The 14,925-nt window shown below is 44.6% G+C and overlaps 1 protein-coding gene across 2 annotated transcripts in view; it reads left to right on the plus strand.

The window, feature by feature from the left end:
* Window positions 1-14,925, plus strand: part of LOC126543883 (sulfhydryl oxidase 1-like) — a 102,636-nt gene that overhangs the window by 54,636 nt on the left and 33,075 nt on the right. For both annotated transcript variants that reach the window (XM_050191015.3, XM_055061940.2), the window contains exon 9: window positions 6,484-6,610. In XM_050191015.3, the coding sequence (XP_050046972.1) occupies window positions 6,484-6,610 (127 nt within the window). The remainder of the gene's footprint in view (window positions 1-6,483; window positions 6,611-14,925) is intronic.

The following is a 14,925-nucleotide window of genomic DNA, read 5'->3' on the forward strand; positions in this document are numbered from 1 at the left end:
ATCTTCGAAGTTTGCCTTCATATGGGGGATAATGCGCCCTTTATTTTCGCCAAATATAAACAAAATGTATTGTTTAGTTCATGGAGGACATCGCTGAAACAAGGATGGAAGGTGTTATGACACATGAAAATAAGGAAAGAAAAATGATGGCTCATTATTATTTACGCTTTTAACCAGACCAGAAATGTAAAAATTTTGTCACACATTGCAGTTACAATGGCCCCCTCCACTTTGCACAAAACATGAGCCTGTTCTAAACTACAGCTATGTCGGGACACAGGGAAGCATAGTTGATAGCGGCCATATCACACACTCTAATGCTTGAATAAGAAAACTTTTACAACAGCTGTATTTGATCCAACCACTTCGCACAGGAAGTTTCCATTGGGCACCACCAATTTTCGCTAAATTTGGCCTTGACGGCTTTTATAGTGCTGCCAGAGCAGCGGGCTCAATTCTTCCGCTCTCGTTAGACACGCCCAAACACGCTGGAGTGCTTGCATACATAATTTATTACGAAAGCCATCTATATTGAACTTCACCTCCACATCACCCATTAATTTGTCCTTAAAGTCGCCAAACCTAACGAAGCTTTCTTCTTTAGTTCAGTGAGGATACCAGCCGAAACTAATATATCACGCATGACAAAGTAAGTACAAAAAAATGAGGGTTCCATGATTATTCGTAACGCTTCTCAATAACCCAGAAATATTAAAACTATGCAACACATTCCACTTGAAATGCTGCCTATTCCTTCAAAGTTTAAAGTATCTTAAACTCTCTTGGGACAATAGCAGTAACACTTGTTCACAATTTTTTAATGCTGTATTTGATCAACATGCATTTACCATAGCACGTAAACTTGGCGTATTGCTCCTCATATGTTTACACAATTTCATCTCAGTTGTTATTGTAATTATGCAAGCGCAGCAGTGTAAGTATTACACTGCTCGTAAAACAGACTAATAAGGCTACGGACCACTTGCATACTTATTCTACTTGAAAATGTGCATTTAACCCACCCATTTGGAGCATTGCCTACACTTATCTATACCATGCCCCTAACTTTCCCTAGAAATAAAGAAAATGCCTTGTTTAGCTCACCAAGAACACCGGAGAAACAAACTGTGAATCTCGTAATAGCCCCTTCGGTCACGGCATAACATTTGCAAACGCAACTTATTTTTGCCATTACTGTGTAGTGGTTACAAGGGATAGACAATGAACATTAGGCTTTGAGTAAATTGCACATTCTGCTTTCTTAAGGTACACCCATTCCAATTCTCAGTGAAATGTATCCCTTCAAACGACCGCTTTCACGAAGGCATCGCCCTCTTTGACATCCCTTCAAAGAGGGTAATGCCTTCGTGAAAGCGAAGTGGGGGGTTTTGGTAGTAATCGCAAAAGATTATTTCTTTCCTTGTTGTAATGCTTGGACCCAATAATTAACCTTTGCAAGTAATTTGAGCGGATGATTCAATATATTTGTTGAAGAAACATAGCACGACTCACTTTACAATTAATGAATATTAGTTACTATATATTTACGATGGGTCAATATAATGTTCAGAGGCATAGTCCCACTTGCCTTCTATATGGGGTCTCCAGCAAATAGCTAAGCTTCGAAAATATTTGCTTCTGTATGCATCTCGTTTTTATTTGTATTTGAGAATGTCTCACTATGAGTTTTATGCATTTTTTCCAATATATCTTTTTTTCGCTGTGCATTTTACTAACTCCTCCCTTCTGTTTTCTTTTTGAATAAAATAAACACTGACCCTTACTATTCAAGCTGGATTAAGTCGTTTTTTATTTTTTAGCATGCTTACTAGAGAGACACCATCGGGTGTCATGGTGGCAAGCCCGTCTCTTGACATAAAACAAAGTTCTGTGTAGCTCAGGGAATTTGGCAAAGGCACTCAGGGAAAACCTGGAAAACTCAGGGAATTTGGAAATGTCAACTTGGTAGACACCCTGTTTATAGGCATTAGTTCATGCAAATACAAGTGCGAATGAGTGATCATGTTTATTTAGGTTCTTCTTGCTGTAACTGATTTAACACAATGGGGTACAACATTTATTCCTTAAGTGAAGTTTATCTAAAAATATTAAGCGGGCTCAATTTCCTTCATGTTTCTAACAAGGGAATGTTGTTGCATCAGTAAGATAGGGGAGTCTTGTCTTTGATACTTGCTAATTAGGTATGTATCCTATGACTTTTCGTTTACCTTCCCTAGGTGTATAATAGCATTTTTCAGTAAAAGGGTCCCATATGACTGCTGCATATTCAAACTGAAACCAAAGAAAAGCATTATAAGCCAGAGTTGTTGTGCTGGCAGAAAGGTCTTTTCATTTCCTTTTAAGAACAACAATTTTTGAAGCGCTTTAGTACAGATACAGTGGAACCTCGTTTTTACGATTCCGTTTCGTACAATTTCCCAGCTTCTACATTCGTGATCGAGTTAGCAAAAAGTGACCTAACATAGTTACGCTTCTTTTTTACCAGTTAATACGGAAAACAATTTTTTGACACCAACGTTAAATATATTGAAAAACTGTGATGGGACGATACATTTTCCGGCTGTTAGTTCCCATGCAAAGGACATGCCAGAGTGGTTAATTGGTCCAAAGGCCTCACCGCCATGTTGATGTGCCCACCTACTTTGCCAACTGCCATGTTTCATTCTTGACCCAATTGGTGTGAATTTGTTCCACGGCTGGAATATGGTAGCTAAACTGAAAGCATAGTTATGTGGGGTGTAAAATACACCCAACATTTCGTTACTAATCATTTCCAGCACCCACCAGCACACATAGTTGCCCCATTAAGCTGGGACCAGCAAGCATTTTGAAGTTCTCTTAACCAGCCCTTCCTTTCGTTTTATGTATTTACTTATTTGGTACTGTCGGTCAATTCGGGACCAAGATAGGAGTAGAAACATACAGTCGACTCACAGGTAACATGGCAACAAATCAATAAGTAATAAACATATAATCAATAACTATTACTTAGATCTTATGATGGCAGTAAATAATCCATAATGCAATTAGAACAAATATGTTAAATATACATACAAAATATAAACATATATATTACTCACAGTAGACATGGCAACAAATCAGTAGGCAAAGGAACATGCAAACTATGCCCGCTTATTTAGGTGCAGTTAAACCTCGATATAGTGAAGTTCAGTATAACAAAATTCTCGATATAACAAAGTATTTAACTTTTCATAACCTCTTGTCCATAGAACACCATGTATTTAGAACCTCAATATAACGAAGTGCATTTGTATGCAATTTCAATATAACGAAATTTTGCTTGTGCAGCAAAGGAAAGCCAAGACAATAAATGAAACTTCCGCAGATGCAGCTGGTCAAATGATTGAATTACAAGCAGCTGGTTGCAAACGCACCTCTCAAATCGCAAGCAGCACTACAAGAGCAACTGCCGATGTGTAGCCGCATCATGTTCCGTATAAAGTCCAAGTGCGATAAGATCCTATGTGCCCCGCACACGTTGTGCTTTAGATGTGAGTGAAAATGTGCGAGGGTGAGAAAGAAAGATGGTGACTTCACGTACGAGGGCCGCTTCCCCGCGGGAGCGAAGGGAAAGAGGGGGAGGGGAGCGAGCTCGCGGTAGTGTGATCAAGCGCGCAGGGCGGGTAAGTTGACGCACGTCGCGATATATGGCGCGCGTCTCGGCTGTGGCTGCGCGTGGCTTAGCGTGGCTGCATGTGGCTGTAAGTGTGGCTGAGCGCATACGCAGCCGTGTACCCTGCATGCCGTCGAGTCCGTGTGGCATCATGCAAGCTGTCTTCCCGCAGCACGTTTAGTATTGGGAGTTGCGTAATCTCGAGTTTCGGTGACCCGTTGAAGCGAGAATCAGACGAAGCATTCAGTCTCCGCTGCAGGCGCTTTTCATGATAGCGCCATCCCATTGTGGGCGACGCTATCAGCCGCGGGGGAAGACTGCACACGAAAACGTGGCTGGCTTCGCTTAATTCGTACCACCTATGTGAAGATATCGTTGACGTGGCATGAAACCGTATTATTTGTCGCCGACTCCCAAATTCATCAAAATTGTTTTCTCATTCAAATGTGCTTTTTTCGATTGCCTGATAATTTGGAAAATTCTTTGGCCCCTTACCGTGTGAGAAAAATCGATCGGCAACTGTATATACATGTATTTGCATAAAAGGTCGAATTCCTGTACAATGAAATTGCGTTATAACGAAGCAAATTGCCGATTTTACCTACTTTGTTATATCAATGTTTAACTGTACTACGAACACAATTATTGCTCAATGACATGTTTAAACTATCTCCATGAAAAGGCGCCAGTAATACTATGGTGTAGATACAGATAGATATCTAATTACTAGGTAAATAATTACTGAATAATCAGGAACCAAGGAGAAGAACGCATGCTTGTCCGCTGCCGTGACAACGTGCTCTGGAAATTTGTTCCTGTCACATGCTTATCTGAGTAAAACATATTACCTAAAGCAGTCTTTTGAAAATCTGTGTTCCTCTACACATTTGCCATGTTTATTCCGTTTAATTCTTGATCTCGATTTGCTTATATATTTTCACTTGTCAGTGAACATTAAATTAACTGTTTTGTAAAAGAGGTTAAACTGTTTCTGCTTTCTTCGTGATTCTAGCAATGGCAGATTTGCTGTAATATAAAGCAGGGATAGGATACCAAAATGTCTTGACTGTAAGCCCAGTACACAAACCGAAGAGCATGCTGCTGTACAATTTGTAATTTTGATGGAAGTGTTTCGGAGTGCAGATCCCATGCCTTACAGGTGTACTCCAGTATGGGTCACACATTTTGTAGGCAGTTAGCTTGGTTTCGAATGTGGCGTGCATAATCGTCCGCCTTATATACCCTAATCTTTGGTTTCCTTTACCTATTATGTTGTCTATATGCATTGTCTAGTACAGGTTAATTGCAATGGTAACTCATAAGTACTTATACTCAGTTATTTGCTGTATATTTCATGTCCATTTAGTGCGCAAGTTTAGCTGCCTTAAGTGCACGCCTGCGAGGCATTGTGTGGTACCAACAGTTGAAAGCGTCAGTCTTGGAGGCCAAGCATAATTACTGCACATGCAAATCTTTGCTGTGGTGTCACGAAGCTGGATAGTGCCTAATAAAAATAGAATTCTTGACCTGTTTTACCACCATGTTAGCAAGACATGTTCGAGCTGTACCAACATTTTTTTCTCCCTTTCAGTACTACATGCCATTGGTTTGCATTACTGTGAAGGAGCCTGTGCTCTGAGTAAAATTTGAACATGACACTTTTAATCATCTAAAAAAATTTTGAATTTGTTTACTTCTTTGTTCCTGGTGTTCTGAAAAATGAAAACAGGATGTTCTTTATAAGTACTCTAGCTTTTTTCTTCTTGTTATTTAAATTCTGAACATCTTTAGTCTGAAGTTAAACTGGGGAGGCCTCAAGTTTCAAAACACACACACAATTGTGCAGTAACTACTGTTCTGCAAACTGCACACACACACAGCGCAATGGTGCTGACAGTGTAGGTTAGTTGGTTGTATTTGTTCTCTGGCAAAGCTCTGAAAAGCTTGCTTTCCTAATCCATGCATTAACCCTAGTTGGCCACTTCTCTCGCCTTCACTTGACTTGGTGGGGTCTCAAGCATGCACCCCGCTGTCAGCTGACTTTAGCCGTGCACGATACACCATCTTTCATACAATTGCGCAACCACAGATGCCGTACATGCTACACAGGGAAGCCAAATTCCAAGAGACATGGAAGCCGTGTGGGGAAAATAAGATCAGACTCTCGCGTCCCCATAACTTTGAGATTGGGGGCACACACCCTCAGGCAATCTCAGAGGCCCCAGCTTACATAGTTGGTCAGCACCATGTGCCTTGTCCTGTCAGAGCTGTGAACCATAGCTCTTATAACTGAAAGGAGCAGGAAGGATTTCCAGTAGCGTGTGTGCACTGCTCTCTGTGCGTCATCACTGGCATATGCGGGACATGTAGGCCTAGGCAGCCGCCTGGACACCTCAAGATTTCAAGTGTTTACCTGTTTGTTCTTCGCACTAAGTGGAACCCACTGCTTGTAGTTTCGATTATTCTGGTGCTGTATTTGATTTGAGAATCTATTTGATTAATATGAATATTTTATTGATTATGGCAAAATGTGTGCCGTTACCAACCAGGAACCCAAGTGTCTTTTTTTTTTTTTTTCTTGCTGATTTACATGTTGCTCAGTTGAATTGATTTTCAAATAGTGCTGCAATACTCAAGAAATAAGACATTTGGCACCACTTCTTTTTTTTCATGTTCTCTTTCCTATAATGATAAGCAGAAAAGTATTTTATATTCGATCTGATAGTATTTGACGGACAGATTCTATAATAGTCATATTTAGTTTTATTAGAATTTTTTTTTATGTGCACACCCCTAATGCGTATCCTTCATATAACAATACTTTACAGGTGGGCCTGCCAGTCATGGGGCCCTATGAAGGCTGTCTAGGCAGCCAGCCACGCTTACGTGGTTATCCCTGTGCTCTGTGGATGCTTTTCCACAGCCTGACTGTTAGTGCCTACCTCAAGTCTGGAGGTAGAGTGTCTGCATTATTTTCTTGCAAATATAGTTTAATATGCTGTGATAACTTGCACTGCTATTGCCAAAGGCTGTTAAGCAGCCTGTGAAATGAAGGTTGAGTTGCCATGGTAATCGATAAAACTTAATTTCTTAAGCGTGATGCATGTTAAAGCATATTAGCAAGCTGCCCATCTAACGTTTTCTCCATTGATGTCTAGAGAAAATCCGTTTACATTCAGTATATTACCATATTACAGTCTTAAAAGGGAACAAAATCCCAGATATATGCTCATCTAAGTGTTTATGGTGTCCTAAATGGTGAATAGCTGTTTTACACTATGTATAGTACTATTGCCACTTTGCATGGCAGAATATACTGGGCATGCTGGTATATGAGGGACGTTCCGAAAGTTTCATCATTTTTTTGAAAGAGAAGATGGTACACCGGGTAAAACAAACACTCGCTGTAAGAATCCGTGCCTGTTGCTGGTTCAACGACGGAAGGAGCCTGGGAAGTCCGCACAGCCTTACATAAGCTCAGAACCACATCCGCCCCAGGGGAGGATAACATCACGAACAAAGCTCTTCGAAACCTTGATGACAGATCGATACAGGTGATAACCCGACTCTAACTTGCACTGGGCCGCAGGAGCCCTCCCACCACAGTGGACCCATGCAAAGATAACCTTTATTCCCAAGCCAGGCAAGCCGCTAGATCTAAAAAACCTACGTCCGATTTCACTCACTTCATGTCTAGGTAAGCTCTTCGAACATGTCATACTAGAAAGACTCCAACAGCATATGCACGCACATAATCTCTTCCTTCACACAATGATTGGCTTCAGTGGGCATCTATCCACGCAAGACGTCATGCTTCAGCTCTCTAAAGAAGTCCTGCACCCCCGGCGCGCCAAACGCACAAGAGCCATACTAGCACTCGACCTCACCAAGGCCTTCGACAGTGTGGAACATACCACAGTCCTGAACGCCTTATCCGATCTACATGTAGGCGGGAAAACTCACGCCTATGTCACAGCTTTCCTACAGGCCAGGACTGTAGTCCTTACTGTGGGAGAACTGACAACAGAGAAGCTCCAACTGGGTAGCAGAGGCACACTGCAAGGGTCAGTGCTCTCGCCACTCCTCTTCAACCTTACTCTCATTCTCATGGCCAGAGACCTGGCAAATATTTCCAACCTCTCGCACTCCCTGTATGCAGATGGTATTACCTTGTGAACCACTACAGGCACCATAGGCGACATGGAGGCGACCTTACAAGCAGGGGCCGATGTGGTGGTGGAGCGGGCTATGGCAATAGGCCTCGCGTGCTCCTCCACCAAGTCAGAACTTCTTGTTCTCCACCCCCCCCAAGAGTCGGGCAGGCCCAGCTCCACCCCCCCAGCATCCGTATCCACATGAGGACGTACTCCATTCCAGAGGTCACGCAGCTACGAGTGCTTGGCATGGTCATGCAGAACAACGGCAGACACACCGTGACCATGAACAAAATCACCACCACAGTACATCACACTATGCGCCTGATTAAACGGATAGCCAATAGACACAATGGGATGAGAGAGCATGACTTGAGAAAGTTAGTGCAGGCCTTTGTCATAAGCAGAGTAGTATACTTGCTCCCATATCTACATCTCAACCGGGCGGAAACGGAAAAAGTGGATGCCCTTATAGTCAAGCGTATAAGACAGCACTTAACCTCCCCAGGCACACGCCAAATGAGTGCCTCCTTCGCATGGGGGTACATAACACATTTGATGAGCTCACGGAAGCCCATCACACAGCCCAAATTGAGAGGCTGTCCTCTACCACTATAGGTCAACACATCCTGGACAAACTAGGACTAATCCCGACTTCCAAGGCCAATCGGACATGTCCCTTACCATCGGACATACAAAACTGCATCACTATTCTCCCCCTGCCTGAAAACATGCACCCAATGCATCACAAGGCACGCAAGCAGACCAGGGCAAAAGCCCTCTACAAACAATACCAGCACGACCACCTCACTGTGTGTGTCGACGCCGCTAGCTACCCACAGAAACCAGCCTATGCCGTAAGTGTAGTGTCACATCAACTTGGTTACATCACAGCTGCTACAGTACAGGTGCGCACATCCATCGAGGCGGAGGAGGCTGCCATAGTGCTGGCCATCTCAACCACCGCTGCCGAGGTTATCCTTAGCGACTCCAACACTGCAATTCGCAACTACTTGAAAGGTCGAGTTCATGAACCAGCACGGAAAATTCTCAATCATAAGACCCCTCTCAGACCAATTAAGGTCATCTGGGTGCCCGCGCACGCAGGCCATCCAGGCAATGAGATGGCCCATTCTATCGCTCGAGTAGCCGTCAACCGAGCCACGCCGTCCGATAACCTGGATAACGCCAGAGACTTGGTAGAATATCATGAGGTCACCCTCCACTACCGCGAAATGCGGTTGAGATATCGTCCCCCACATAAATCCTTAACGAAATTCCAACAAACTACCTGGCGCCAGCTTCAGGCAAAAACCATCCTTTCTCCAGCTTTTCTCACCCTGGTTCATCCAGGCCTATATCGACAGGAATGTATGCTCTGCGGTGCGCCTAGAGCCAACTTCCATCACATAATGTTCTTATGCCCTGAGCTCCAGCCGCCCTCTGAGTGGAAACTCACCGACGTCGAGGGATGGGAGAATGCGGTGTCTAGCTTCAACCCAGACGACCAAATACGGCTGGTGGACTGGGCTCTGAGGGTCGCCGAGGGCCACAAACTCCTTACGTGCTCCTGAGCCCCCTCACAAGTTATGTTGTAAAAAGGCTCAAGTAATAAATGTTTACCACCACCACCTCAAAAACACTGCTTTGGTGGAGCAGTCTGTGCAACAATTCCTTGTATTGCAGGGCACCGAGCTTTACTATAGTGGTTTCTTCAGAATGATTGCACGCTATGACAAATGTCTCAATGTTGGTGGTGACAAGTGGGAAAATAGTGTAAGGTCTATGGTTCATGATGCCATGGTGAATTTCTTTTTGGCAATAACATTTCCGTGTGAAAATAATTGACAAAAACTTGCTTTTGGAACGTCCCTCATACATACTGAATTGAATAACGTGAACAGATGACAAGGAACAGCACTTCGTCTTGTCTCGTCCGTCCTCGTCCTCTGTTCAAGCTGTTCAATTCAGTACCACATTAAAGCCTTAAATGGGGACTGCAAGCCCTGATCCGTGCTCCTGTCAGTGCTTATAGCATTAGAAATGGTGAATATAGCTGTTTTACACTTTATATATTACCACTGTATAGTCATAAATCGGAGGAAAAAATCTCAAATTTGTGCTCATGTCAGTGCTTGCAGCATTATAGATGGTGAATGGCTATTTTATCGCCCAACATAGTGCACTTGTGAGTGATATTGTGAATTCTTGTACATGACCTACCCAATGCATGCACTTGTGTTGTTGGAGCTAAAGGTGCAGTGTTCTAATGCTACAAAGGAGCACCGACACAAAAAACTAGCTTTTTTTGCTTTATACAGTTAAACCTTGCTATAATTAATTTCAATATAGTGAAATCCTCGGTATAATGAAGTATTGATCTTTTTATAAGTCCACATCCATAGTATATTATGTGTTTTTAACTTCAATAAAACAAAGCATATTTATCTGCAATTTCAATACAACAAAATTTCGCTGCTCTTGCGAAGGAAAACCAGTAAATGACAGCTACTGCAGGTTCCAGCAGTCAGATTGTTCGCTGTGTGTTAGAAAGCAGCCTCCAAAACAGAGCAGCGTCTTCTCTGCAGTAGAAAATTTAGCTGGTTGTGGCTTCTGAGATGCACCGCCAGGTCTCGGAGGCCATAAGCTGGCAAGGGCAGTGTTGATCAGAGGCGCTAGGGCATACACATATCAACGCATCGTGTTGTGCACTCTATGCAGCATAGTTCCATATTCCACGTGTGTCTTCCGTCAGCGCCAGGTTTGGTGTCTCGGATGTTTCTGTTGTCTCCATCTCCAAGGTCAATACACCAATTCTCCCCGTCTCATGTAGCAAGTGATAAGCATAAGTAGCGGTAAAGGCGGTAGCACTAAATGTAACACCCTTTTGCTTGAGGACGAGGCTAGCATCTTGCAAGCAATCTTGGTTGGTAAGAAAAAAGGATGTTGCCACTGGTTTCGCAGTATACACCACAGAGCTCGCTCCCTTCAACTCGAACTCAAAAGAAGCTGTCCTCAACTTGCTGAAGAAAAGGACAAATTCCCAGTGAAACCAAATGAAGCCAACAAATGCCTTTACTGGAAATGAAAGTGTTTTCTATGAATTTACTGCTCCTGCAACAAGTTTTGGATATAAGTAGCCTACCGATTATTCAGAGCTGCTTGCACTTATCTGTGGCACTGCTGCCTACTCCATAAAACCATGTAGGTGTTCGGTCATAAGATTGACTTGCAACTATTGAGCCAATCTGTAACAGTGACTGAAATTTTTGATGCTATACCAGATCTTGCTCGATTTCTTGGACATGATGTGCGTGCCCTGTGGCAAAACAGGAAATATGGCAACTGTGAACAAACTTGCGATAATTCAGGTTTTCGCCTTGCTTCCACAAAACTTTAAAGGAAACCTTTCTTGCAGAATCCTACAGGTTTTGATGCTGCATTTATCGGGCTGTGTGGAGAGCAGCACTTCGGTTCGGTGAACATAACATTTGGTGTCGTGCAACTCTGGGCGACACCTGAGGTTATGTTGACAAGCCGCAGCAGCGGAATGGACACGAAAGTTTCGCTTACACCGATCTCCGCAGCGCGTTGAACTTGCAGTCCCCGTGACAGTGGCCATACGCCAGCTGTGACAGAGAGTGCATCGATGCGGCATTAAACTGTAAAGGTTGTTAGTGGCTCCCAAATTCAACAAAACTGATTCCTTTTTTTTTGTGTTATTGAAATTAGTTTTTTTCTGACTGCCTGATTATTCAGACGTTTTTTTATGGCTCCTTCCATATAAAAATGAATCGGTCAGAGTCTGCTCTGTGCAAAGGTCAAAGTTCAGTGTAGTGAAATTTCCATATAGTGAAATGAAGTGTCGATTTTACAGACTTCGTTATATCCAGGTTTAACTGTATACGGTAGCTGCTGACTTTGTAACCATGATATGTGACCTCAGTTCTTTCAATGTTTTGCCGCATGCTGACACGTACTTCTGAAGTATGTACCCCCTTATGTAATACCCCATAAGGGGCCTTTAAGGGTTAATAAATGATGATCATGATGAGGTTGTAGAAACTGTACCACATGCTTTTTACATGTAAAAGGGTGACACATGGCAATTATGTTGGTTGGGAAACACTTATATATACCGTATTTATTCGCGTATAACCCGCACCAAAATGTGAAAAAACGCGTTTAAAAAGTGGGGGTGCGGGTTATCTGCGAATTTTTTCCTTGGGAGGGGGGGGGGGGGGGGGGGGGTCGGCTTCACCGCAATGTGCGGCGGCCTCCCCGTGTAGTCCGCCATCCCCATCGTCATCGACGCTTGTCAAGCCGATGAAGGGCCAACGAAAGGCCAGCATTGTTGAGCCTCGCGTTAGGCGCTGTTTAGTGTACTTACCCCAGTTTGCACTGTTTGCCTGCTTTGTTTTGGCATCATGAGTGCGACTCGACGGCAGTGTTTCACAGCGAAAGAGAAGCTAAAGATTATAGCCGCTGCCGAAGAAATCGGCAACAGAGCTGCTGCAAGACAGCATGACGTCGACGAGTCGTGCATTCGCGACTGGAGGAAGAAAAAAGAGAGTCTCGAAGCAACGAACCGGGACAGGCGAGCGTTTCGGGGTCCGAAGACTGGCGCGTACCCCCACCTCGAGACGCAGCTTGCGAAGTTCATTGAGGAGCAGAGAAGTCGTGGCCACGCTGTTTCGACTGAGATGGCGCAAATGGAAGCCCTGAAGTTGGCCCGGGAATTGAACATTCCACGTGAGTTTCGTGCAAGCCGTGGATGGCTTCAGCGCTTCATGCGAAGACATGGATTTTCTATGCGGCGGCGAACAACCATGTGCCAGCGGCTTCCTGAAGCCTACGAGGAAAAGTTGTTGAACTTTCAACGATATGTGATCGCACTTCGGAAGGAGCACAGCTATTTGCTGTCTCAGGTGGGAAATGCTGATCAAACACCTGTGTACTTTGAGATGCCGATGGACACGACCATGGAAAAAAAGGGCTCCAAATCAGTCAGCGTGCTGACCGGCGGAAATGCCAAGCTGCGCTGCACAGTCATGCTATGCGCTTTGGCTGACGGCACGAAACTGCGCCCGTATGTCATTTTCAAACGCAAGACGCTACCTAGCATTCCACTGCCCCCAGGAATCGTTGTGCGTGCGGAAGAAAATTCGTGGATGAACAGTGGCCTAGTCGGTGACTGGCTTCGAGTAATCTGGGAGCGAAGACCAGGTGCCTTGCTGGCACGCCGGTCGATGCTCGTACTAGATTCCTTCAGAGGCCACTGCACTGATGCGGTGAAGGCTCGCCTTGCCGAGACCAGCACCGACCTCGTCATAATACCTGGCGGCATGACGTCCATGCTACAGCCACTCGACGTGTGCCTGAACAAGCCGTTCAAGGCACACGTGAAGCGGCTGTATGCCCAGTGGATGGCCGACGGCATTTACGCCCTCACACCGACGGGACGCGTGCGAAGGCCTGATATTCCATTGCTGTGCCAGTGGATCGTGGATGCGTGGAAAGCGATACCGGCCGATTTGGTGCGGAAAAGCTTTAAAAAATGTGCGATCAGTAATAGTTTGGATGGTTCCGAGGACGACTACGTCTTTGAGAGTGGCGATGAAGCCTCGGATGGCAGTAGTGAGAGCGGCGACGATTAAGAATCGGATAACCAGTGACGTGGTGGCGGTCGTTTGAATAAATGTTCTGAAAACGAAATGATCACTGAGTGTGAGTTGCATCTTTCTAGCGCTCATTTTTTTTTTTCAGGTAAACGTGCGGGTTATACGCGAGTTTTTTTTTTTTTTTTCCGCCGAGTTCAAAGTTAGGGGTGCGGGTTATACGCAGGGGCGGGTTATACGCGGGTAAATACGGTACTAACATATCTGCCAACTCTTCAGAATTTTCCATAAAATGTACGAATTTCGAGCAGTCTTACGATTTTACAAATCTTGCTTGAAATTTTACGGAAAATTTTTTTTTGAAAAAAAAAAAGAACAATGTGAAAATGTAGTAAAACTACACCATGGTACCTTGTGCCGCCACGAGAGGGCTATACGTATATATGGTATCATCATCAGCAGCTGCAAGGTTGTAGTGACTTCTGTCGTCTACTAGGGGGGTCACAAATCCATATCCAAAGCTCGGTAGTGCCAATAGCGCCTCTAGCACCTCCGCAAACCTGTTGCCAGGCTGTTGCCTTTGTTTGCGCGGGCACACAGGTTTGGACCTGTCAGCTTCAGTCACTGCAGTGTTGGCCTCGCCTTTTGTGTGACTAGCTGCCGCGTCGGACGCAGTGCGACTCCAGCCTGTAGCGGCTTCGCAGTGCAATGGTGGGCTCGAAGCCCCGACAGTACTTCCAAGTGTTTTTGATATCGCACACGGCAGAATTTCTGTGCTTCGTGCCATCGAAGAAAGGGGAGAAGTTCGGATTCTGCACCATGTGTGCCTGTGATGTGAACATCTCACATGGCAGCAAGTCTGACATCAAAGTCCACATCGCTTCGAAAAAGCATCAATTATACGTGCAAGCCGCGTACAGCCAGCCAAGCCTAGCAAGTTTTGTACGCAGCGACAACGGCCTCGATGAGATTTGTGCAGAATGCCTCTTGACGGCATTTTTAGTTGAACACAACATCCCGCTGAGTATCAGCGATCATGCCAGACCGCTTTTCCGGAAGATGTTCCCCAAGTGCGAAGAAGCGAAACGCTTCGCCTGTGGACGAACAAAAACGACGTCAATTCTGGAAATGGCCACCAGCGCGGAGACTCTTTTGCTGGATGCCCTAAAACAGCAAGTATTTTCGATCACTGTAGATGGCAGTAACAGTAGGGATACGCAGCTTTACCCTATTGTTGCGACATATTTTGTTAAAAGAAACAAGTAGAGTCGAAAGCAGCCTTCTTTGCCTCGGGACAATCCAAGGGGAAGCGACGGGTCACAAGATTGCAAATCTGGTTCTGGACGAGATGAAGTCTTGGAATTTGCCTGTTGGAAACCTATTGGCTATGTGTTCGGACAATGCCGTGATCGGCAAGAAAAAGTGTTTCTACTGTATTGAGAGAGGCTCAACCAGGCTTGATAGGGGTTGGTTGCCCGTGCCATCTCATCAACTTGGC

Source organism: Dermacentor andersoni, chromosome 1 (assembly GCF_023375885.2).
Source record: "Dermacentor andersoni chromosome 1, qqDerAnde1_hic_scaffold, whole genome shotgun sequence".
NCBI classification, from domain to species: Eukaryota; Metazoa; Arthropoda; class Arachnida; order Ixodida; family Ixodidae; genus Dermacentor; species Dermacentor andersoni.